This window comes from Neopelma chrysocephalum, unplaced genomic scaffold (genome assembly GCF_003984885.1).
Source record: "Neopelma chrysocephalum unplaced genomic scaffold, ASM398488v2 Primary Assembly neopelma1_63, whole genome shotgun sequence".
Taxonomy (NCBI): domain Eukaryota; kingdom Metazoa; phylum Chordata; class Aves; order Passeriformes; family Pipridae; genus Neopelma; species Neopelma chrysocephalum.
The window spans coordinates 8,785,966-8,811,036 of record NW_020897720.1 but is presented as its reverse complement, the minus strand read 5'-3'; the positions used below and the strand labels follow the sequence as shown (position 1 = coordinate 8,811,036).

The 25,071-nt window shown below is 45.9% G+C and overlaps 3 protein-coding genes across 7 annotated transcripts in view; 2 read left to right on the top strand and 1 right to left on the bottom strand.

Annotated features, from left to right (window-relative positions):
- Positions 1 to 8,422, top strand: part of CYFIP2 (cytoplasmic FMR1 interacting protein 2) — a 54,050-nt gene extending 45,628 nt beyond the window's left edge. For all 5 annotated transcript variants that reach the window (XM_027682439.1, XM_027682440.1, XM_027682437.1 and 2 more), the window contains 3 exons: positions 2,898 to 3,136; positions 3,565 to 3,712; positions 4,270 to 8,422. In XM_027682439.1, the coding sequence (XP_027538240.1) occupies positions 2,898 to 3,136; positions 3,565 to 3,712; positions 4,270 to 4,437 (555 nt within the window). In that variant the 3' untranslated portion in view covers positions 4,438 to 8,422. The remainder of the gene's footprint in view (positions 1 to 2,897; positions 3,137 to 3,564; positions 3,713 to 4,269) is intronic.
- Positions 8,423 to 13,257: 4,835 nt separating this feature from the next.
- Positions 13,258 to 22,805, top strand: NIPAL4 (NIPA like domain containing 4). The gene is made up of 7 exons (XM_027682370.1): positions 13,258 to 13,393; positions 15,020 to 15,268; positions 17,295 to 17,351; positions 18,379 to 18,469; positions 19,599 to 19,759; positions 19,856 to 20,439; positions 20,886 to 22,805. Exons 1-7 carry the CDS (start codon positions 13,357 to 13,359, stop codon positions 20,895 to 20,897), a joined length of 1,191 nt encoding a protein of 396 aa, XP_027538171.1. The 5' UTR covers positions 13,258 to 13,356; the 3' UTR covers positions 20,898 to 22,805.
- Positions 22,806 to 23,059: 254 nt separating this feature from the next.
- Positions 23,060 to 25,071, bottom strand: part of ADAM19 (ADAM metallopeptidase domain 19) — a 33,186-nt gene continuing 31,174 nt past the window's right edge. The window contains exon 23 of the mRNA XM_027682368.1: positions 23,060 to 24,943. Coding sequence (XP_027538169.1) covers positions 24,869 to 24,943 — 75 coding nt within the window. The 3' untranslated portion in view covers positions 23,060 to 24,868. The remainder of the gene's footprint in view (positions 24,944 to 25,071) is intronic.

The window sequence follows — 25,071 nt, the reverse complement described above, 5'->3', positions numbered from 1 at the left end:
AAACAAAAGGTACTTCATGTCCAACTAAAATATAATATTTCTGTAAACTGTTCCCATATTCATCACACAGGTACAGTTGAGTACCAGGTTGCTTTTTTTTTTGAGCTCAAATGTAAATGAACACAAGAATCGCTTTCTATAGGTGCCTCCATAGCTTCTAAGCTTGCTCCTTATGCAGTTTTGGACATGCATTTTGGAAATGCAGTTTTGGACACAGGCCATATGGGATATTTCCTGCAGAATGCATAAATGCCTTTTAGCAATTGTTCAGAATCTGAGTAGACGTTGCCTTCTAGATGCCTCTCCCAAAATGTGGCCCTCTGCATTTCATAGAATTCTGTGCTGTGAAGGGGCTGAGCCAGAGTTAGTGGGGATGTATCAGTCTTTGCAGGTTTTGGGTAGGGTTCTGGCAAGCTCACCAGTTAAAGAGCTGTAAAAAGAGGTTCAAAAACTGGAAAATCAAAACTGGTTTTGTGCAATGGCAGGAAAACTGTCAGTGATTGTTGTAAACAATTGCTTTACATTGGGAATCCAGAAGCAGCTGTTTGATGGGTCATTCATAAAGAACCAGGGGGGTCAAAGTGGTTCATTAAAGGAATCCTCTCCCTTTTAATATTGACCATAGGAGTATTTAGTAAGGGATTTTCAAATCCTTGCTTGGTCAGTCTGTTTTTTTCACTGGAAGTAACAGAAACCTTTCCTTCTGAAGACAGAGGGAATAGCTGAGCCAGCACAGTGGCATTTTTGATAACTTTGACAGTTTATCTTGAGACCATCCTTCCTCTCCTGATCTTAGAAATCAGTGGGACTCCAGACTGTGAGGCAGCTCTGGCCACAAGGTCAACAGCTCTCCAGCTGCCTTCCCCATGTTAGATATCTACCCAAGGATGGTAGTCCTGTATCAAAGACTGGTCTTACTGTGATGAATTTTAGAACCAAATTCCGTCTGTGAGTGTGCACAGCTGATGGCACTACCTGCATTGTAAGCCATATGCCTCCCTTTCTAAATTAAGACTTCTTCAGAAACAGTGTACTAAGATCACTGGAGAAGTTTGTTATCCAAAGTGCCACTTTTATCACTGTATCTTAGCAAACAGTAATGCTAACACCTAATTTATATTTGAAATGGCTCTACTTCTACTGTGTCCTCATTTTGCTATGATAGACTGGTGTCTGGAGATCTGTACCCATAAGAGCCTGGAGCAGGTGAAGACAGGGAAAGTGTACAGCATTTAGCTATCAAAAAGCTGGATAAAATAAATCTTTACTTGCTAAGCAAACACATGCAGGTGCGTGCCATGGAACTGGTGATATCATTCCTGAGTTTAACAGATTTAGGGATCTCGGACCCAATCTGGCCTCTGCAGACCAATACAGTTTTCCCATGATATTTGCTATCAGTTGAACATTAATTGAGCTGAGGTTCCCAGAACATCCTTGAAATTGTGACACAAACAAGAATTGTCATGCTTCTAATTTCAAGAGCCACCAAACTAAAAATGCTTTAGGTTACTTCCAGCATAAACTAATAGTCAGGAAGGGGAGGTGTGCAGGCACACTCATAAATTTTTCATAGTGGAATGAAGGTGACCCAAGTAAACGGAGCATAATTCATGTTCTTAACATCTGGCCAGGACATGTCCCTGCCCTTTGTCCCAGCTGCTCTGAGTCCCCATCGTGACTCTGATTGGGATAATATTTTCATAGGCATTACAGGGATAGCTGGAAATGGAGCAAATACTTAAAAACTACTTAAGGCTCCAGGAAGTCCTGTAGGACACGCGGGGTCTCGGGAAGTGTCACGCTTGCTCTGTGTGTCTCTGCCAAAGTGGTGAGAAGGGTAAAAGGCTCTGCCTGTGGGGCTGGGGCAGCCTCTCATCTACTGGGGTGAGCACAGCAGAGCTGGAGCCTCCCAGAGCCACAGGCACAGCTCTGACAGCACTCAGCTCCCATTTCCCATGTTGTTGTTGGCAGCTCTGCAAACAGAAGTCAGTCATTGCTTTGGAACAGCAATAAATAGGGCAGCTGAAAGGATACCAGGGCAGCAAGTGACCCCCATGCTTGCACCACAGCCCCACTCAGTGAGCTCAGGGGGGTCACTGCTCCCAGGGGCAGCTCCTGCTTGCTTATTTAAAATCCCCATTTTTTTTCCTGCAGGAGCAGTGAGGATGAAACAAAGTTGATTCTCTTTTCATTTTCCTTTAGTGTAAAAGCCAAAATAACTCCATCCAGTGGAGCCATTCCAGATTTGTATATCTAAATCTGAGCAGGAATGTCACAGAAATTGTCCATACATGTAAAGCTTCCACATCTGGAAAAAGTATTATTTGACTTTCTTATAAACCACAGGTTTTCCAGTATTAAGGTTCCAGTGGCTTCTCATCTTGCTCAGAGCTTTTTAACCCTAACTACAAAAGAAATCAAGTAAGCCCTAGGCCATCTACATTTTAAAGAGATGATGGCAATGTCCTGGGAAGCAAAATGTCCCTGTTCTCTCCTGTTTTATTTTTATAATCTGCAGAAATGGTGACATGAAACCCAGCAATGCTGAGTAGCACTAACAGAACAGAACAGCATGCTAGCAGACGTAAGGATCAGTATTTCTGATCAGAGCTTTGCCTTCACCTTTTGTTTTCTGATGTACATAGTTATTCCAAAAGATACTGAGGTTGGTAAAATATAACGGAGCACAATATTAAGTGTTTTTCTGGTTGAGGGTTGAGTATTCTCTGGTGGGAAGTGCCATGGGAGCAGCCATCAGAGGTAAGGTTGGACCTTCCACAGGGTCTGTGTTAACTTTGAAAGAGCCGGGGAGAGACCAGGAAGCGTTAAGTCCCGCGAGGGGTCCGTCTGTGCCACATCATCACTTCTGCTCCTTTGGTTGTCCTCCTCCCCAGCAAATAGCCATCGCCCGGGAGGGTGACCTGCTGACCAAGGAGCGGCTGTGCTGCGGGCTGTCCATGTTCGAGGTGATCCTGACGCGGATCCGGAGCTACCTGCAGGACCCCATCTGGCGCGGGCCGCCCCCCACCAACGGGGTCATGCACGTGGACGAGTGCGTGGAGTTCCACCGGCTCTGGAGCGCCATGCAGTTCGTGTACTGCATCCCCGTGGGCACCAACGAGTTCACTGCAGAGTGAGTGTCCAGCCCTCAGCTGCAGGGACAGCCTCGGCCACTGTGGAGGTAGAGGGGGAACGTGGGTCCTTGATGTTGCTGTGCATGGATATAAACTGATGCTCAAGAGAGCTTTCTATCAGAACAGCTGGAGAAAAAGCAAGGTAAAGGGACGTGCCCAAAGGAGGTGGGTAGATGGGCCAACGACCCAAGACTAGGTCCTCACCCATCTCACCCTGTGATTCACCCTGCACAGCCCAGCCTGGGTGTAATTCTGCATATCTCCTTCTGAGTTCAGTTTCTCTTGGTGTACACCCACTTTCTAGGAGCAGGACTGAACCTGATTTCCCTAGGAATTCACCAAAGAAAGTTCCTGGTGCCATGGTACTTCTCTTGCCTGACTCTATCCTGTTATCTCTTCCCACCCCATCTCCCTGTCCCCCTTCCAGGCAGTGCTTTGGAGATGGTCTGAACTGGGCAGGTTGCTCTATTATTGTTCTCCTTGGACAGCAACGGCGCTTTGACCTCTTTGACTTCTGCTACCACCTGCTGAAGGTGCAGAGGCAGGATGGGAAGGATGAAATCATAAAAAACGTGGTAAGTTGAAGGGTGAGGTCCCAAAGGACCCGAACTAGCACACTCCTCTGTTTTCTATCTTGCTTTGTCCAAACCCATCAATTACAACCATGCCCAGTGTTAACCTTATTAAACTGGACACATTCACTCTAAGGTTTCCAGCTGCAGTCTCAGCAGAGAGGCCAAGGTTTTAATTGGCTTGAAAATCAAATATTTTTTCTCCCAAAGCTTTCCCTTCTTCCTGGGGTTGGGAAGCAGGATCTGAGGAGATAGTATTTCCAGCAACCATCTTGTGATCTTGGTGGCTTTATCAATAAGCAGCTGGGAGTCTAAACTTTGGAACAGTTAACTTAGGACCACTCACTGATCTTGTTAATGCTCTGGCTTGAGTCATGAAACCCTATAATGAAGCCAGTCACCAGTCCCCGGGAAGTGCTAAGTGGAACAGTAACACGTGTTATAGCTGCTTTGCTTTAGCAGAGGTTTCCAGCAGCAGGTCAGAGGTACTGCCACTTTCTAGCTGATCAGATGACATAAGACTCTTCATCTACTGTTTTTCTCCCCCGCCATCCCTCCAGCCCTTGAAGAAGATGGCCGACAGGATCAGGAAGTATCAGATCCTGAACAACGAGATTTTTGCCATCCTGAACAAGTACATGAAGTCGGTGGAAACAGACAGTTCCACAGTGGAGCACGTGCGCTGCTTCCAGCCCCCAATCCACCAGTCGCTGGCCACCACCTGCTAGTGTGGACACGGACCCCACGTGGGTTGGGAAGGGAGAAGGGACTGAACCCAAACCAGCTGGGAGGGGTAAACTTGGTGTGAGACCTGGCAGCGAAGTGATGCTGGGTCTGCCTCTACACCCGAGGACGCATCTTCCCCTCGGCCCCGTTTGAGTGCATGTTCCTCTGTACCATCCCTGTGATCGGTTTTACTTGTAGCTTTCGGACTTGGGGGCGGGTGGGGGTGGGTGGGCAAAACGTGCTTTTATTCCATGAAGTGGTCCAGTTTCTCCCTGTGATTCACTCAGTCAGACACATCACTCTGAAGCCATACTGCAGCCCCCGGCGTGGGAGTCCTGCTGGAAGAGTCCCGTGCTTCCACAGTGCCAGGAACCCGCTCCCACCGCAGGAGCAGTGGGGCAAATCAGCCCCCCCAGTGACATGTGCCACTGGCTGCAGAGCAGGAGGGTCTCAAGACAAGTCCCTGATTCACTCTTTGAGGGGAAGAAGGATGAAGGCAGGATGGCACTGATGGCAGCGCCCTGAGGACAAAGCGATGGGTGCAGAGGAGCCCTGCCAGGGGGGTCGTGGATGGCTGTGTGCCCCAGGCTGGGTGGGCTTCATGCTCTCGGCCTCTCCAGCATTTGTTAGAGGGAGCTTTGGCATGTGGGCTTCAGAATAGCAGTGATGTAGTCACCAAATAACTCCTGAGCACTTCAGAGAGCTGGGGAAAGAGAAAATGGCCTGGCTTTTTCCCTGCTATGGGACATCCACTTATTTTAAAGCAGAGGTTCTCCCCTGAAGACACATCTTCCATGGACTAAATCAGATTTCCTATGGACTACAGAAGAGGCTGCATTCATGTGAATGTGCTCTTGAACATATTAACTTGGGTGGAAATAATCACTGGTCCTGGCAGGATGCAGGTGTAGTTACCTTGAATATAAGGGATCTTTGATCTTCAGCCAAGGATGAGAGCTGGGGTGTATAATCTCTGTATGTTCAGGGATGCTGTTTTCCCTTGGTTTACACAAATTCCTAGTGGCACAGTGACCAAATACCTTTCTTCAGAGAATGGTGACTATCAGCAGGGCTTAGGAAATTTCCCATCACTCAGAAATGATGTAATTGTTTCAAAGAGGTAAAACATAGGATAAGCATTAAAAAATACCAAGAATTTTGCAAGTTTAAAGGCTTTCAGAGGGAATACTGGAGTCTGTTTCCTTTTCCTACTCAGCTAATCTAAGATCCCTGGATAATGAGAACAAATTCAGGTGGAACTTGAAGGAGGATTTCATAACTCATGATCTTCCCTGCTTCCCCTCAGTAGTGTCGCTGGAGTGATAAAAAAGCTTGTGCTTGAAGTTAAAGGAGATCAAACCACATGCTCCAAGAGAAAATGATCCCAGCCTCGCCACTGGCAATGTTTCCTCAGCTTTAGCCTGGTCACAGCAGGTAATTGCTGTGACAGTATACAGATGTGATAATATATATTCCTTTCATGCATTTCATCAGGCCTTGTAAACTGTATGCTGTTACAGATGTTAAAAGGCAGAGCCTGGGCGTTAATTCTCTCAGAAGGAACATAGAATTAATTAGTAGGAATGTCCCAGCTGCAGTATTTTGTCTTAGGAAACAACAGCCAAACTACTGTTGGCGAGAGATGATCTTGCTGGGTGGGATGGATTTCTTCTCTTGGACCTTCATCACCTACTCCCATGGAAATCAATAAATACCCCACACATGACAAGTGCTGGACATTTTCACACCTTGACATTCCTTTAATTACTGAGACAGACATTTCAACTGCAGGGATGAAATTGTGCAGCACAGTAACCTGAAAGTTAACTGAAATCTCAGGAAGTCTGGCTGAAATCCTGGAGTGGCGGGGAAGGACCCAGCCCAACAAGGCGAGTTGGTTCCTCCGTGTTGTGAGGAAGAGCAGCAGAAGAGCATCTGGAACTTGCTGACACTAACAGGGCCCTTGCTCTCTATTTACTCTTCCACTAAGGATGTCAGTTCTGTTTTTCCATCATGTTCCAACACTTCTACACTACTGGAGTGAGGCTATTTAAAGATATATATTTTTAAAAGGAAGAGGAGAATCAAGCACTTTATTTTTTGTGGAAAACAAGATACAAGGAAGATAGATCCAACGAAGATCCAGCTTTTCCTGACCTAAATAGTAAGTGCTTGTTATTTTGGTATGAAAGTGTTGCTGAAAAGGTGGCACAAGTCCCTATCTGGCTCTCAGAGCCACCTCTAGGCACAGCACAAATTAAATGTCCTACTGCATCTGTTATTATGGGATGTTGGAGTCTTTCCAGAGACCAGCATGAGCAAGAGGTTGCTACAGAAGGATGAACTGTACCAAATGGCCCGGTCTCAGCTATCTACAAAATGGGATGTAGTCAGGTGAATTTAAATGCCTGTTTTCATCTGTTTAGGTCTGAAGTGAGTTGTGAGATATTTCACCTAAACCTGTAAAACTCTTTGCATTCTTTTGCTGTAGTTTTGCCATAATGGTTCCTGAAACCCTGCAAAACACCATTGCACGTACGTGAAAGAACAGGTAGATGAAATCTATTTGTTGCCCTTGGATTTGCTGGCAAAAATGTAAAATCCCTTCAGATTCAAAGGGATTAAATATTTTGACCAAAATGTCAAAGTGCATGAATGAAATGTAAAGTGTTTTGACTGTAGAGTGTATGCAGATGTTTTGCCTTGTTGCTCAAGTCATATGAGATATCAGCTAGGAATAATCTTATGGTCTTAATTTCTGAGATTTGATGTTACTGTCCTTTGATTATCTCAAGGATTGAGATAGTCTTTAGCTTCAGTTCTTTCATCCTCCTTGACTGTGTATAAGAAAGAGGTCCAGGCTTAGGTCTTCAAACAACTCTGTGAAAATGGATTTCTTTTCCTCCATCCTTTTTTTAATGTCATCACTGTTAATGGAAATAGGGAGCAAATTGTGACAGTAGAGATAAATAGTAACAGATTGCCACAGGTTTGGGCATATTCTCCACACTTGAAGACGTTCTGCCAAATTTGGGTGTCTTCCTTGCAGATATGCTCCAATCCTGTAGTTTTCAGCCTTTTATAATCTGGAGACCCCTAATGTTCTTTTCCTAGGGAAATGTTGCCCCCTGTCTGAATACTTCCAAGTCCAGTGACTATGGACTTGCTTTTTTACCTATATTTTCCTCCTTATGCTGAAGTAGTCTGCAAACTCCCTGGGATCTACCAGCCACCACTTGGAATGTCCACTTCAAAGACAAGTTGTTGGCTCAACGCAGGAATTACGGGGGGGGAGAAAGGATGGCCTGTGTCATTAATGAAATCAGACTAGGTTATTTTAATGTTCCCCCTGGCTTTGCCATTATAAAATGTGACTATTGGCAGTGCACACGCTTTTCTGGAATGATGCTACACTTGACTTTCAATGCTACAACAGAAAGAGGAAGCAAACTAGTTCAAGCTCAGCACTTCAATGGTTTTGCTTTTAAACTCTGACAGCACTTAGTAGCATTGAACAACGTTAGTCCTTTTTCTCCTGCATTACTCCAGTCCAGTAGGTTCGTGTATGTTTGAGAAAAAAAGAAAAAAGAATTGAAGGTGTAAAAAAAACCAAGAAAATATTCTCCAAAACTGTTGTCAAATGTACCATATTTGTATGAAAAGCTGCTTGAGTTATTTTGTACAATGAATTTTATTTATGGTGAGGTATATTTACGCTTGTGATCTGATACAGTGTTAAATTTTTGATCCATATTTGCTATGCAGCTGAAGATGATATTTTGGTTTTGTATTTTTTGCTGTTGTTCTGAAATACAGCCAACAGAAGCTTCCATCTCCATTAGAAGTGCTTCTGCAAGAGTAAAGCATCTGGTACCTGGTGATATGTCCCGTAACACAGCAACCAACAGTGTGTACAACAAATGTGGGATGACTTTTGTGATGAAGAGAAATAAAAATTGGGCTCATTCATGAAATGGGCAGACTTTACTTTGTGGTGTTATCGTCATTGTGATATCTGTTATTTAGGAAGAGCCTCCAATTGCACCTGGCACAAAGGAAAATCTAAGTTGATAAAAATGTTGAGCTTTTGTCAAAACCAAAGGAAAAAAAATGAGGCATTTTGGTCAACACAGAACAGACATATTTTCCTATCAAAAAGTTAATGATCTTAGAGAAAAATTTCCTGGCACAACAAATATTTATATGAAAACTTGTTTTCTAATTAGGCAGTCAGTGGAGGGAAAATTATATAATTATTTTTAATACAATTTGACAGGCTCTACTGAAAACAAAGCTAAACTGAGGAGAGCTAATTTCCTATCATTACCATAGCCTTGTCAACTCCACAGGGGCCTTTTTTATTCCAGGAGATGCTCCTTGCTACTATTTTCCCAAACTTCCATTTGAAACCATTCTTAGTTTTGTGTTAGAAGCATCCAAAGATCAGCTGCAGTTGTTGACTGCAGAAGGAGTGGGAACTGAGGGGAAAAGATTTTCTGGGAGCTGAGGAATTAAGGTGAAACAACTGTCATGGGTCTATGGGAGTGGGAGCTCCTGTGCTCAGCTCTAGATTAAACACTGTAATTGATGTTCCATTTCATAGCTTCTTCCCAAGGTTCCTCATGGGAACAGCTGCTTAGCTTAAGAGGAATAGAAATGCAATGATTCTTCACATAAAATTGGAAGTGAACTTTACACCAGGACCAGGCAGCTCTGTTGATCTTTCCAATGTGCTTTAAGTCAGGATGTGCTGCAGCTTTGTGGGTGGCATCCTGCTGTGCAGAACTGTTTGCCCAATGGCTGAAAGTTGCCCAATGTTTACTGATTTCAACATGGTTCTGCAGGGAATGGCAGAGAGGAGAGCAGGACTTTCTTCCTGCCTCAGCCACTGATCCGTGGTTTCATTCTTTCTTCCATCAAGACTTCTCTCTCTTTTTTTTTTTTAAACTAATTTTAGCTGCTGTGTCATGCACACCCCAGTTCTTACACCAGCCCTAAGAAGAGCTGAGAGCTCACATGGTCTCACCTGGAGCCAGAAGCAATTTTTGGTTTGGGTGTCAGGGTCCAAGACTCTGAATTTTGAACAACCAGTATCAAAAATACAGGCCCACATCTTCTTCCTAGTGCTCCTAAATATGTTTACATCTTCAGATTAAAGGCACTTCACCCATTTTAAGAACAGTTCATTAATGATTATTTTATTCTTTCAAAAGCTTAACAAAATTACCCTTTCTGTGACCCCTCTGCAAGCCAGGAGTGCCTTTCATTTCTAGTTTTGCTTGATTTAGAGTTCTGATGCAAATGCCTGGCAGATAAGAGGTCTGCAAACAAACGATCTGCTGATTGCATGTCACTTCACCTCGTGGCACCCACTGCTGCTCCGATGCCCGCTGAGCACCAGCTCCCATCCATCACCAACCCACCACTCCTGTTCTGACAACATACATGCTTTATGGGGCCACAGTGACCTGGATCACTGAACTGATCTGGATAAAATATTTAGCAACCCTGGGAGAAAGGAGCTGGGGTGTGTTTTATGGCCTCATGACCCTGGATCACTCAGCAGCCCCTCAGCCCAGACACACAGGTACATGCACTGGCATGGGGAAGGCAGTTCTACAAGAGTGGGAACCCACCATGGGTGTGACTGGCTTGGGAACTCTCCCTGTTGGTGGTGTCTAAACCCTTATAGCACCAAATGTCAGCCTCAGCCACTGTGGACACAGTTACCTTGAAATAGGCTGAATTAAAGCTGTCTGCTCAACTAAGTTCAGTCTTTCAAGCCTCGAGCATCCTTTCAAGTAGTGCTGCAATCATCCAACAGCAGGCAATTCCTTTAACCCTTACACTATCAGGTCATTGCCAGAAAAAGGATTTACCCTGTCTTTGAAGCAGCAAATGGCTCCTCAGAGCCCTAAAACTGTACAAAGCCAGAGCAGAATGCTGCAATCCTGTTCAGAAAGTTTCCACAGGAACCATCCCTAGCAGACATCCGAGGGCAAAAGTTTCCATCACCTGTTAGCACAATACTTCCACCATTATTTTTAATACAGAACAGTTGATACCCAGTATTTTTCCATCATTTTTCCAGAATAGAAGAGAGGAGCAGACAAGAGCAGGGCAAAGAAAAGCCTTTTGATGTTGCTAAAGAGGTTATTTGCATGCAAAGCTGTCTTGCTCTGCCCCCTGGATTCCAATCAAGTTTTTTTGGCCTGGAAACCAGTATTTCAGGAGGAACTGCATTGTTAGAAGATGAGCTGCTATGGAAGACTCCCTGATTTCTGATGAGTTATTTTTAAGGCAGCATCTGATGTGAGTATCAACCAGTGAGGTCATAGCTTGGAGCTGAATTCCCTTAATTATAGCCTTCCCATTAAAATGAGGATATGAAGCAATAAAAGAGGCATTGGCTGCACCCCTGCTTTATTGTTATCAGTCTCAACTTGCCCTTGACTGAGCGTAGAAGGCAATTCCATGCCAATCCTACCTGGCTTTTAACTCCCATATTGCCATACACAGCCTTGCTAATTCCATCAAGTGCAACTCCTTTGACTCTGTGATTTTATGCACTGCACCCCACAGCCCCTGCACCAAAGAGAAAGAAATATGTGACACACCTGTGTCTGTGGTTGATTACAGGATCTGACTGAAATTTCTCCCACAGTGGTGACAACTGGGCACACTCCTTCCCTGGTATCTGATAAGAGTCAGCTCACACTGCAGTGTCCACTCCTTTTGGGACCTCTTACCTGTCATGTCTCTCTTCCCAGAATTTAGAATGGCTTCTTTTGGAGGTCTCACCCCTTGTCAAATCTGGCAAAAGTCAGTCCACAGCATCAAATATCTTTGGGGATGAAGGGAAGTACATAAATACACATGTATGTGGTCACATTAGCCTTTTCCTTTAGGAAATCAAGCTGACAGGGGAAGGCAAAGCTGTGGCCCGAAGTGCCTATTGCTTTTAACTGCACCATGCTGTGGCAGTAATGTATGAGTCTGCACCATGACCAAAAGGATTATTTTAATCTCAGATCTCTTCCATAAAAATTAGCTCCCTCCCTCACCCCTCTTTGTGCACAGTGGGCAACCGTGCTCTGCACGGATAACAACACTCACCCGCAATAGCTTGGAATTTATTTTGGACAGAGTTTAACTGCCAATAATCACATCACAATTAGGACTCCCCAGCTACAAGCAAGACCTCAGGGCGTTGGAAAAGGTCCAGCAAAGGGGAGAGCCCCACAGAGCACCAGAGCAAACGGGTGGGGCAGCCTGTGCAGGGATAGGGGGACACAAATTCCCCAGCTAGTGCAGGCAGTCAGCACTGCAAACACAGCAAATACTTGTCCCACTCCACCATCACACTGGTTTTTGCAACCAGCTTCATATTCACACATTGCATGAATAGCTTTTAATTAATATCAGCGAGTAAATTTACTAAATAGACGTCAAATCCTGCCATCATTGTCTCGCCCAGGGTCTTGCCCCTTTTGCCTGCCTAATATACAACAGCAGCAGAAGTTGCTCCCAGAACAGTGAAAAATTAGCACATTTCATTTCCTACTTCAAAACCTGCTGCCAAATGATTAGGATTGATTATCAAGTGCCCTGTGATAAAGGGGAGGACATGGGATTTGGCTGGCACAGTCTCTCCCAGCCAGTGACCCGCAGGACTGTGATGGATGAACAGACCTGATTAAAATCAAATGACTCACAAAGCACTTGAGCATTACATTCGCTGAAGAAAAGAGTTGCTCAGAGATAGGATCAGGCGCTGAGTGAAGGAGCCATGAGGCGTTAGCAATGCTGCAGCCTGATGGTCTAAAGGCAATTTCTCTCTTAACAAGTAATTTAGTTTATGGGGAAAAAAGAAAAGCAATTTTTCAGACATCTTCAGATCCTGCAAATCTTACATCTTTATGATCATTTCTACCTATAAATGTGGGCTTGCTCCTATTGTTTTTCTACTGGTTTCCCTTATCTCTCGTGACTTATAGCAAAACCTGGCTAATGGCACCGAAAGGGCTTTTGTATCGGCAGTAGGTTTCTGTGTACACACGGCCACCGAGCACAAACGCAGAGAGGGAGGTCGGCAGAGAAGGGTGAGGATGAAGGCAAAACACACTGGTGTGCAACACACTCTGAAACGTTCACACACTACCATCAGCAAGGGAGGCTTCGGCTGCCGTGGGAAGGGCAGTTGATAGAGTATCCTCTTCTCCAAGCTGAAAAAAACAAGACCAATACAACGTCCTCTTGAGACCCTCCACCATCTTCTCCTTTGGATGCACTCTAACAGCTTTACATCCTTCATACATTGTGGCGCCCAAAACTTTTACGCTGGAAAACACCTCTAAGCTCATCAAGTCCAACCATTAACCTAACACTGCCACTAACATTTCTCTTGTTTACCCTTAATTTCTGTTCCACCACACCCTGCGCACGTTTGAAGCCCCCCGGCTTTGCAGCGCGCACGACCCGCTCAGCGCACACCGAGGTCCCCTAAATCTGCGCCTGGGCTCACCCCAACCCCCCGAGCCACGCTCGGGCTGCCACGGCACCTTCTCCTACCGCTGCAACAAGGAAAATACACTCCAGAGGAGAAACCCTGGCAGGAGCCTCATCCCAGATCTGTGGGAAGGAACAGAACCCCCCCAGCTGCCCCCCCCGGGCAGGCGGGGGACGAGGATGGGGATGGGGACAGGGCACAAGGGCTGCGGGGAGCGGTGGCGGTCCCCGGGGGGCATTGCAAAGCTCGCCCGGGTGTTGCTGTCGCTGCTCCGAGCCCATGGAGGGGCCGGCCCTTCCCGGAGGAAGGAGGAGCCGGGCGGGCACAGGTGTGCGGGCGGCCCGGCCCGGCCCTGCCCTGCCCAGCCCGGCTGTGCCCTCGGGATGCGCTGAGCGCCCGGAGCACGGAGGCGATGGAGCCGCTGGAGACGAACAGCAGCTGCAGCAACGGTGGGTGCAGCCCCGGGGGGAGCGGGACCAGCCCGGGGGAGCGGCGGGAGAGGTCCGGGAAGGCGCTGAGCCCGCGGCACCCCCTGGCTTTACCCCCCAACAACCACCCCCGCCGCGGCTTTGGGGCTTTCCTGTGTCACTGCTCTGGTTTTTTTCTGGGTTTGGGGTTTCTTTTGCGTTTCTTGAGGTCTGTATAGGAATGGGAAAACTTGAGCCACGCAGCCTGCTCTGCTGGCAGCCAGCACCGCGCTCTGCCAGCCTCACAGCACACGGAGAACTTGTGTGGGACTTGGGGCTTTAGTCCTTTAAAGATTAACTAATCCAGTCGGTGATCACCCCATCCCTCTGCCTTACACTTGTGCCCGTTGTGGAGGTTTTCACCCAGACGGGGAGGCAAATTCCCCCCGTATCTCCCAAGAAACTTATTTCCACGATCAAAGATGTTTTTCTACTAGAGAATCTTTATAAATTTATCTAGAAAGTCACTGGAATTTTTTCCTTTGGAAAAAAGTTTATTTCCAGTTCAGATCCAAAACCTCAGCTATGTGTGCTAGGGCCAGGGCTTGCAGCTGCAGAAGATCTAAGCCAGTCTCCTGGTTCAGGAAGAACGTGGGACCCATGCCCAGGCTGCTGGTAGTGCTGGGAGCAGTTTAGCCATTGCATACTCCTGCCTATACACACAAATACTTGCTCCATATTTCCTACACGAGTTCGGGCAGAAAATTGAAGTGTTTTACTTCAAAGGGACTTTTGTGACACTCCACCTGGCTGCTCCTTTCCCCACGGTCACAGTCATGCTATCTTTACTACACTCAGAGTGAAGATTGCAATAGAAAGATGTGCTGGGTGTGGTAGGAGTGTCGGGGTGGAAGAAATTCAGCGATTTTCCCACCCACACACAGCAACACACCTTGGCCAGAGAGACAGGGCTGTAGTGCTCTTGGTGTTAACAGCAGAAAACCGTGACTGCTCTCAGTCATTCCACACTGGCAGGACTAGGTTTGCTTTAGGAGCACTCAGGCACTCTACAAATAGGTAGAATAAAACCATTAAAAAGCAGGAGCAATGTAGAGAGGAAACTTTGGTCTGAGACAAACCTTTTGTTGTCTTATGACACAGTTCAGTACACAGAGCTGGAACAGATGCACAGTTACAAAGTGCTGGCATCACTCCACATTAAACCTGAAGTTATAAGCTGCAGACGTAAGGATTAGTTGGCTGCACTGCACCAATGCCTTTGAATCAACAAGGTTGAGTGTTGATAATGCATAGTTCAACACCATAACGTCTGAGTTTGGTGGAGATACTCTGGCATATATATTTGTAAGTTCAAATTACATTATTAGAGAGGTCCTTGTGGCCTTCCGGTTCAGAGTGTAGACTGATCAACATGTTCAGTGTCCAAGAGATGGTTGAACTGCAGGCCATAAATCTGTCACTCACCTTGCCATTTCTACATATGAGTAAAGAGGTGTCCTGAGCTTTTGAGAGCTGATGGGTATGTGCTGTTAGGGTGGCAGCATGAGTGGCTGTTCAGGGGGACATCTAAGTGAGTCCAAGGGCAATAGAGACACTGGTGATAGTCATGTCAGTAATTTGCTGGTTTATCTCCACGGTGTCTCACAGGGTCTCTGATCACCCTTTCGTGCCTTTCCCGCCGGGTCGTGTGCCAAGTGATCAGCGATGCTGACCCAGCTGACTCTGTCCAGGACAACAGGACTTCAGATAGTTTCTGGATAACTCAGCTGGAAAGCAGTTACGGATTCTACATTGGCCTGGGCTTGGCTGTCTTCTCCAGCTTCCTCATTGGAAGCAGTGTCATCCTCAAGAAGAAGGGGCTGCTGCGGCTGGTGGAGAAGGGAGGCACCAGGGCAGGTAAGAGTTTGGGGGGGGGCAGGAGGGAGAAGGTCCACCTCTTCCAAGAACCACAAACATCATCCAAACTCCAGCACTCATAAGGCAAGGGAACACCTCTGGGTATAGTCAGTCTTCTGTCAGCAATGTAAATTTGACCTTCTGTGGATGCATTTTTGTGTGTGAGACCAAGACAGCAGTGCTGTGTAGGAGCTGAGGAGCTAATTTACAGAGCCCTGCTTTGGAAAGGAGCTAAATTACAGAGCCCTGCACTGGAATAGCTCAGCTAAAAGCAGCATTCCCCTGCCTGGCACAGCAAATAGCAAGTGAAGTGCCCTGTGCCATCTGATGTGCCCCCACCAGAAGAACTGTACATGTCCATCACAGCTCTTACATGGGAAGGAGTGAGGCCAGGAGGAAGCAGAATGCTGAAAGCTCTTTCAAATGGGCCCCTTTGCACAAAGCTGCAAGTCATCACCGTGACACAGACCAGCACAGCACTGTGACCCCACTCTTGCTCTTATTGATGCACTAGGCACGTGTACTGAGACAAGGACATGGCCCCATGTGCTTTAATTAGCAAAAGCCGTGTATGAATGCAGGACTGCATGCCAGTGCTGTGTGTGAGCTCTGCTTGTGGTTCCTTCTAAGGTATGTTGCTCAACAACCTGTAGATAACTTTCCTCTGGCACCAGGCTCTTAGGGTGAAGCGTGTGTTTATAGATGGGCAGTGGTGGAGGAGCACTGCCTACAGCAGCATTGCGCTGTGGAATTGGACACATCCCATCAGCATTGCAAACGTGCTCTAGCAGCAGTGTAAGTCCTACCTGGCAGCTGACCTACTTGCATAACTACAAAACAAAGCAATGATAATTAAAATACTACTGCTTCCAAGGCCTGGCCTGGGAACAATTCTTAAATAATTTTTCAGAGGGAGTAAATATCACCATCCCCATTTTACTACGTCTCCATGGAAGGATAAAGTGACTGTCCAGAGTCAAACAGCAAAGCTACCAACAGCACCTGAGCCAGTCTCAAGTCTCTATCCTCTGCCCTTAGTCTGGCCACGTGCAGCTGCTGAACACAGATGGGTTTGGCATCATATTTGTACAATGAAATATCAGTATTGCTTCAACTGTAGAAGATGTCTCTCTCCTCCTTCCCTCCATGAACTCTTCCCACAACAGAGCCAAGTGAGAGAAACAAGAGCAAACCCCTCCCTATTTTTCAGAATGTTTAATGAAGAATTAGAGATTAATGACAGAAAACTGCAGCTGACAAGAGTTCTTGAGAAAAACCCCAACCAAGCAAAAAAAAAAAATCCCAAAACAAATAAACCAGCAATTTCTAAGGAATACCAAAGGATAACATTTGAACTTCAGCATTTGTGAACTTTTTGAGGAACCAGAAGAGGCTGAATTCTAGCAAAAGGTTTTTCCCTGTATCCTGAAATCTTCCTGTTCAACCCTTCATTTCCCCTTGTCCTATCTCACCCTTTAATCTCTCAGACCAAGGGTGTCACCCCTTCCATCTGACCACATCACTTTTCTCCAAGGCAGGTCAAACACTGCTGTTACTGACAGCTCCAGTCGAGTCAGATTTATCAAAAACATGGGCTCTCTCTGACCCAGCAAAATCAGGGTTCACAGTGTCAGCAGGCTTAAGCTCCTTATGTCTAACAGCTTGTGGGTTAGGACAGAGCTGGATTAGTTCCCAACACAGTATGTCCATTCTTAGTTATTTACATCCCTTTTTTTTTTTTCATTTAGTTGTTTCAGTGCCAGGAATTATTTTTCATCAAAAATGCTCAGTCACATCATGGCTCTTCCACATAAAGTTAACATCAGGTTTGCTGGCAGTTCATGCTGAGGCCCTGTAATACAATCATTCTACACAGCAGTGTACAAAAGGAGCAGATAGCTTCTGGGACAGGACACAGAGAGCCTTCATCTTGCAATTTATCCCTCTCCAAAGGGACATTTCTCATCTCTTGCTCTGATGAACATGGTTGTTAATTCTTGCATACCCATGTGCTTTTCTTCCCCAGGAGATGGAGGCCATGGCTACCTAAAGGACTGGCTCTGGTGGGCTGGCTTGATAACCAGTAAGTAGAGGCTCTCCCTGGGTTTGAAGCTTTCCCAGGGTCTGTTCCTGTGAATAAGCTGTGGAACAAGCTGTCTCGTGGCTTAAAGCCTGTTCTCTGTTGAGTTCCCCCATCCTCAGCAGAGGATCCTCAAGGAGAGGCAGTGAGCCGTGCAGGATCTCCATCTCCATCCCCCTGCAGGGCTGGTAGGACTTGCTAGCTCAGTTTTACCTGATCAAAAGCATGAAAAGCCAGGTTTTAATAAGGCAGCTGGCAGGTCTGCCTGTGTACCAGACACAGGGCAAACAGCCTCCTGTGCGTGTCTGGGGCTCCGGGAAAGGTTCCTGCTGTGGCACAGGGAGATAACAGACGTGTTGGTAGCAGCTCCTTTCTTGAACAAGGCTTGCTTTCCCTTAGAGCAAGCCTTAAAACTGTTCTTTCATGCTGCAGTCTTACAATAGCTCCTCAAACTGCACTCAAAGTTGCAGAGAGAGCAGTGGATTTCACAGGATGGTTTTTCAGAGCCCTCTTCTCTGGCTCTCCCTGCGGCAGCAGCAGCTCAAGGTGCCCCCACCTCGCCCTGCCCTTGCAGCTCCTGTGAGCGAGCACACAGCCCTCACTGCTTGGGGACAAGGACAGCTCAGCCAGAGAGGGCACCAAAGCCCCAAGGACACACTGGGGGGGTGAGGAACAGCCTCCCAGCACTGCGGCTCCCACAGTTGCCCCTCTCCCTCATTAACCCCCAGACACAGCCTGGCTGGGTGGGAGGGTTTGGTGAGTTCTCATGGGTCAGCCCTGACATGGCCAAGCCCTGGCACCCCCAGCCCTCCCCTGTGTGGGTGCAGGGCTCCAGGGATGCCTCTCTGCTTGTGTTCATTTGTGATAGAGAGATTTTCACCCGCTGTCTGCCCCCGTTTAGCAGCAGCATGGAACACCCAGCATAAAACCCGCTCTCCAACTGATATCTTACTGGTTTGCAAGCCCACAAGAGAAAACATAAAATGTACACTGTAATTCACTGGTATTTATTTTTCTTGTGTTTGTTTAGTGGGTGGAGGGGAAGCTGCCAACTTTGCTGCCTATGCCTTTGCTCCTGCAACTATTGTCACGCCTCTGGGGGCTCTGAGCGTGCTCATAAGGTGATTTTGTGTCTATACTTTGCAATTTGCCTTTTTTTTTTGTTTGCCTGTTTGTCTTGTAAAGACAGAAGGAACTTGAAGTGATGCTAATATGATTTATTCTGCCTAGAGGAAAAAAATGTTTCAGAGTTTTCTAAAAAAACACTTTAACGGTTGTTGTCCTTTGGGGAGATCATTTGGGAACCATTGAATTAAGTAGTCTGCCCTTCTGGAAATGCTGCATGTGGATAGCAGCCACATGCACTGCAGATTAAACTATTGCAAATATCAGCATTACTTCCTTCCTTTTTCCAGGTCTTTATCCAATTCAAGGTTGTTTTGGTTCGTTTGTTTGTTTGTTTTGATCTTGTAGTCAACAGTACTGAAAATCTAAACAGTTCACAAATATCAGGCTTGTTTTCAAACTGCCTCTCATTTCCCTTTTATTTTCTAGGCTTTTAGGGCGTTCTGATGTTGTGGGGTTTTATACTTCTGACTCTTGACAAAAGGGCTGAAACCGTATTTTATTTCTTTATTTTTAGAAAGGAGATTCCTACCAAAATACATGACTCTGGGTACTGAAGGTTTTATAGAAAGACTGTTATTGTGAAATGCATAAGCAGACTGAGAGTTAGGACTGCTCCTGGTGTCTTGTCCCAAATTTTTATGGACAACAACTAGATATTTTTGTAGATATATCTGTAGCCCCAGCACCTTCCACGTTTCTTTGAAGCTTAATAGTTCTGCTGATTTAGTTAAAATTAATGTGACTTTTGTTGTGAGGTTCAGTTTTTTTTCTGTGTTGCACTGGTCCTTGAAGTAACTTCCTTGAGCACTAAAAGCTTCAGAATCCCCAGCAGCTCATGATTGATTCTGTAGGCCCTGAAAATATTTCTGAGGATGTGTTAATGCATTCAGCATTTTTGCACCTTGCTGACTCAAGAGCTGTGATCTACAGATCACACCTGCACCTCTGCACGTTCAGCTCAGTAGATACAATGTGATTGTGTATTAACACACCAGAATCCAACTCATTTACACCAAATTTGTGTCCTTGTATTACATGAAAGCATTCTTAACTTTATTTTAGCTGCTCTTTCTTCTTTAAAGGACTGTAAAGCACCCGCTGACATTTTTCTGTCCCATACAGTGCCATCCTGTCTTCATATTTGCTTGGAGAACGGCTCAACCTGCTGGGAAAGCTGGGCTGCATGCTGAGCCTGGTGGGCAGCACTGTGATGGTGATACATGCTCCAGAGGACGAGGAGGTCACCACTCTGGATGAAATGACTTCCAAGCTGAAGGAGCCGGGTATGCAGGAGGGCACGTTGTCCTCTTGGGGCTGGGCAGTGCCTACTGCTCCCTGTTCTTGCTGCTTAGTTTTGAATTCTCCTCTCCCTCTTCCAGGTTTCCTCGCTTATGCTGCCATCCTCTTGGCGCTCTGCTTCCTCCTGATCTTCTACCTGGCACCCCGTTATGGCCAGAGCAACATCCTCGTCTACCTCACCATCTGCTCCGTTATTGGTGCCTTCTCCGTGTCCTCAGTCAAGGGCTTGGGAATTGCCATCAAGGGCTTCTTTGCTGGGCGGCCTGTGCTGCAGCACCCACTGACATGGATCCTGGTCATCACGCTGGTGGCAGCCATCACTACACAAATTAACTACCTCAACAAGTCCCTGGACATTTTCAACACCTCTTTGGTGTTTCCCATCTACTACGTGCTGTTCACCACCATCGTCATCACGACTTCCATCATCCTCTTTAAGGAGTGGGTGGCCATGACCGTCATCGACATCATCGGGACAGTTTGTGGCTTCCTCACCATCATTCTGGGGGTGTTTTTACTCCACGCCTTCAAAGACCTGGATGTCAGTTTAGGGAATCTACCACAAGTCCTCCAGAATGAAGAGCAAGTGCCGGTCACCAGAGATGACAAAAACATCCTGATAGAGGTGGACAACTCCAGCATCGCCCCAGAGGATAAACCCAAGGTATTCATGCTCTACACCCAGCACGTTATGTGTGAGGGGCTGGAGGGTGGGTGAATGGGTTGATCAATATTCCAGCTGTCACTGAGCAGTTTAAAAAAAGAAAAGCAGAAAATAAAACCGTCAGTGTCTTATCCAAAGCTTGGTAGAATCAAGCCAAAACTTTCTCCAGGTTTTTGGATGGGATCTCAGTCACGGTGTGGCAGCAAGGGGTATGTTTAATCCTCGCTGTGCTTTAATACATGCAGCCACTGAAAACAAAAATCCTCTTGAAATATGATAGTCCTGGGACAAAGCTCCTCTCCGAGGCCCCTTCCCATCTCTTATTCTTGGCAGGGCTAATGTTTACTCTTGAACTCCTTCCCCTGGGTGGCCATTGATGTCTTTATTTCCAGAGCTTGATTGAGTCATTGATTTGTGGTTTTTGCCCTTTTTTTTTTCCTTTCTAGGCATTGGCATGAACTCTAAAATACACACCAATATCTCAAGTGGAGATGAGAGACAAGACCTGAACAATGCACTCCTGCTATTCAGACTCTGCTCATCCATATTTGGTCACTTGCTCTGCAAATAATGGGACAAGAATATTGGTGAATATGGGCAAAACTTGGCAATTTTTGGAATAGGCACTGGCTCAGGCTCAGTGGCTGGACCCAAACCATTAATTGCTTTTGGACCATGGCAGGGAAATCTTTTTCAACTTTTGTTTTTCTGTGAGATCTAGGAGTTTCCCTGCAGAACAGTGTTAATTATTTTTATGGGAGTTTTGTTTGCTTGGGGTTTTCTTTTTCCTTAGCAGCCTTGGTGCCCAGGCCATGTTCATGTGGTTGGTGAAGTTTCTGGGCCTGATCCAGACCTCACCTGAACAAGGGGCAGTCTCTTCTCAGGCTGGGGAGCTCTGTCAGGATAAACTCCATGTCAGGAGAAACACTTCCACTGTCCCCAAGACTGCTTGTGATAATCTTTTCAGTCTGAAAGACAAAGTGGCTCTAAATGTTAAATATTTTTTCCTTAGGAAATATCTTGACCTTTGTGAGCCCCCCAACTCTTTCAGCCCGTCCTGCTACCATTGAAGTCCCAAAGCTTTTTTGTTGTTGTTTAGAAAGAGGTATGAGCTGCGTGTTAAAAGCTGAACAGATATAAGAGGGTGATGCTCTGCAGAGCTGCAGGGATGCAGTTTTTCCCAGAGCAGTCCCGCTCACCTCTCTCCATCTCTCCCAATATAGTACACCTGGTCTTTTGCTCACAGCTCATCTTGGAAACACCCTTGGATTTGTATCATTGGTCAGGATGAAGGGATGGGAGAAATGACATTTTGAGCTGAAAGGTGAAAATGGAAGGTATTACTGCAGTTAAAAGGTTTTCTCATCTCACTGCTGGGTCTTCTGGGGAGACTGGAGTTCATTTGCTGACAGCAAATCCCAAACAGGGAGCAGCAAGACCTGAGCCAGTCCAGAGGCAGCTCTGCCTGGGTTATCCCTGGACCACAGCACACACTGATGCTGCCTGAGATGCTCACCTGGTTATACCTGGGTCTGAGCATCACTGAGCAAATGCAACTTGGGGTTGCAGGAGAGAGGACTATACAATCTCTTATTTTAATAACATTTCAGTACTATTTTTTTGGAATGTGGAAAGGAAAATAAAGGTTTTTTTCCAAAAAAATATAACAGTTGCCGGTGGATCTGAAAGTTTTTAATGATTTCTCTCATCTTACTAGTGTAGCCCTAAAGGATAAACAGGCTGAGGGACAACAGAAAAAGCATCTGGAGCAGAGTAAAACAGCAGCGACCTCCCTTGGTGACAGACAATAATCCAGGTCACTCACTCGAGCTTTGGTTTTGGCATCCTAATCAGTGTAATGCTTTATGCATTTTATTTTAGAAAATGACTGTAAATGGGACTCAGCTCACTGCTTAGAACTGTATATCATAAAAGCCATTCCTCCAGCAATCCTGCCATCTCTGGAGAAATGCCACAGAGAAAATGAAGATTTGAACCGAGGTAATGAAATAGCACACAGTGGAAAGAGCATTTGTTAATGACAACCAACAAATTTATTAAAACCAGGCAAAAGGCACAATGACTTGCATTCAAGTATTTGCATAGATGCATAGAGAGCATTATTGTAAACCATTAATAAACCATTAATATGGTGGACACAGGAAAAAGTGAGATGTATTTTAATATATGTTCTCCCAAGTAACATTATCTTTCAAAAAAAACAGGTTTTACCATCTTTTACTCCTTCTGCAGTTCCCCTGTTCTCATTCACTCAACTTGCACACATCTGAAAATTTATAAGGACTTACTTAAAACTGCCTTCTGGAGATTTTTGTGATATTCCAGCAATAAAGTTTTCCTTTGGAGTTTGGGCACGTCCAGTTGTTCTCTGAGCGCTGTGTGTCCAGGGGCATTTTTTAAAACCTTGATCCCATGCTCACATGAAATGCAGTGAAAATAAGTTTAGTGATTTTGAGTGGCCATTTGCTGAAGATCAGGGGTTGGAGCAGAAGTGTGCTGCTGTGTCCTCAGTGAGGGCTCAGATAAAAGATCAAGTTCTTATGATTGAATCTACTACTACAGTGATGTACAGTCCTGCTCCACCTGTGAGCACCAAAACATGCCATGACATCCACAGCCACACTGGCTGCACCCCAAGAAACAACAAATTTTGGGGGTTCTTTGAATATACATTTTTATATGCAATATATCCCAACTATAGAAAAAGATATATAAAGATCAGAAAGCTGTTGTCTTTCACTTGCTAGACCTCTATTCAGAAAAGAGTTTTTTTAGGTTGGTTTGTTTTTCAGGCACATAAAAGGTAAGAAAAGGTCTAAAATTAGTGAGATAAGGAATAATCAGTGAGAAATTCAACCCTGTGAACTGTTTCCTTGTGGAGAAAGAGGTAGTAAAGTTGTGAAAACTAGTGTGGTTTAAGTCCTTAGAGATACACTACTACATATAACTACAAATTTAATGAGTACTTGGAGTTTCTCTGGTTGTGTTTTTTTTTAGTAAGTATATGTTAGGGAAAGAGAACCATCAGACAAGACTCTTTTTCTTTATGCCAATAATACAGTTTCTCACATGTGGAGCAGCAGTCACGCTGTTTGAGGATTTTTCTGTAATAAATCAGACACAACAGAGCTGTTGTAACCACAGCTCCACATTTCCCTGTGTTCTCCTAGGGAATCATTTCAAGGAAAAAAAAATATCTGGCATAACAAAAGGTCTTAATCTAAAATCCTGAGGAAAAAAAACAACCATACAAAAGCCCAAACTATTAGGAGAAGAAAAAAAAACAAATTCATAAGGGAGAATCCTCAGGGTCAGAACCATCAGCTGCTTAAAGTGCACACAGACAGCTCTCTCCATCCATGGCCTGGAGGAAAAGACCTGGAGTAAAAGAGCTGTCGTACAAAAGCACCATGTGTTGTATTAATATTTCTCCTGTTTCTCCACTGGGCATTTTTAAGGTAGGTTTCTCAGTGGTTTGGGGATTAGACAGCCCATGCTGAGTTACTCCTCAGCACAGACTGAAGTCTGAGATGTGCAAAAGTGTCTGTTGCTCGCGGTACCGCATGCTGGAGAGGAGGTCTCAGCACTGCCCTTTGCTGAGCTTCCTTCTGGCCTTTTGCTCTGTCTCTTGGCCAGTCTTCCTGTCGTACCTTGAGTGTGTCCTAATGACATGGATGAGAGCTCATGGGCCATGCTGGGGATGCTTTCAGGTTTTACAGCACCAAGGGAAGACAAGCGAGTGCTGGAGGACAGACAGGTTGCAACGCTCTTGCTGAAGATGGTTATATAGGGAAAATAATCAATCCAGTCTATAAAGCCAGTCAAAACCCACAGTGGCCCACAAATTATATTTCCCTGGTTTGCTCCCTGTTGTGGCCCCACTTGCCACACACTGTAAACTGAAAATAAACTAAAGAAAGTTATCACCAGCTGCCTTCTGCTCTCCCAGGAGGCAGCGGGTTCTTTATAGCACCAACGTATGCTCCTGCAGCTGCGTGGAGGGGCTGAGGAAGCCAACAGAGCTGGGACTCACATAAAAGCCCATCAGGGCCAGCACCTGCACTCACAGCTTGTTCTCCCTGGTAGCACTTCAATAACTGATTAAAAACACGTGAAACCCCCCTCACCCCATCCCTGCATTGGATATTGCACAACAATGTTTAAATACCGTACAAACAAGTCATCCCTACACGGAAAAGGCTGTCAGCAGAGAGGGTCCAGCTCAGCTTGGCATGTACCTGGGGCACTCCTGCCACACCTCACTGCAGCTTGGTGAGTCACGGAGGAAACGGGAGGCAAGAGGAGAGGAACGGAGACACTGTGGCAGGGAGTGTGTTTTTGGGTAATGAAGGCCATCCAGTACCCTGTAAAGGCCAGAACCAGCCAGAACCAGCCAGAACAGACTGCTTCAGGAGTGCCCACGGGAGCCTGGCTGTCCCACTTTCCAGCTGTTCGCTGCTCCAGCCATCCAGGTGCCAGTATTCTGGGTGAGATGGAGAAAGGGAAAAGAGAGAGGGGTGAGCAGTGATGGAAGAGCAAGCACTGCCCTCGCCCTCTCCTGGAGCTGGTGTTACTGCCAGCCAGGGGCAGCCTGCATTCACGTGCATTCAC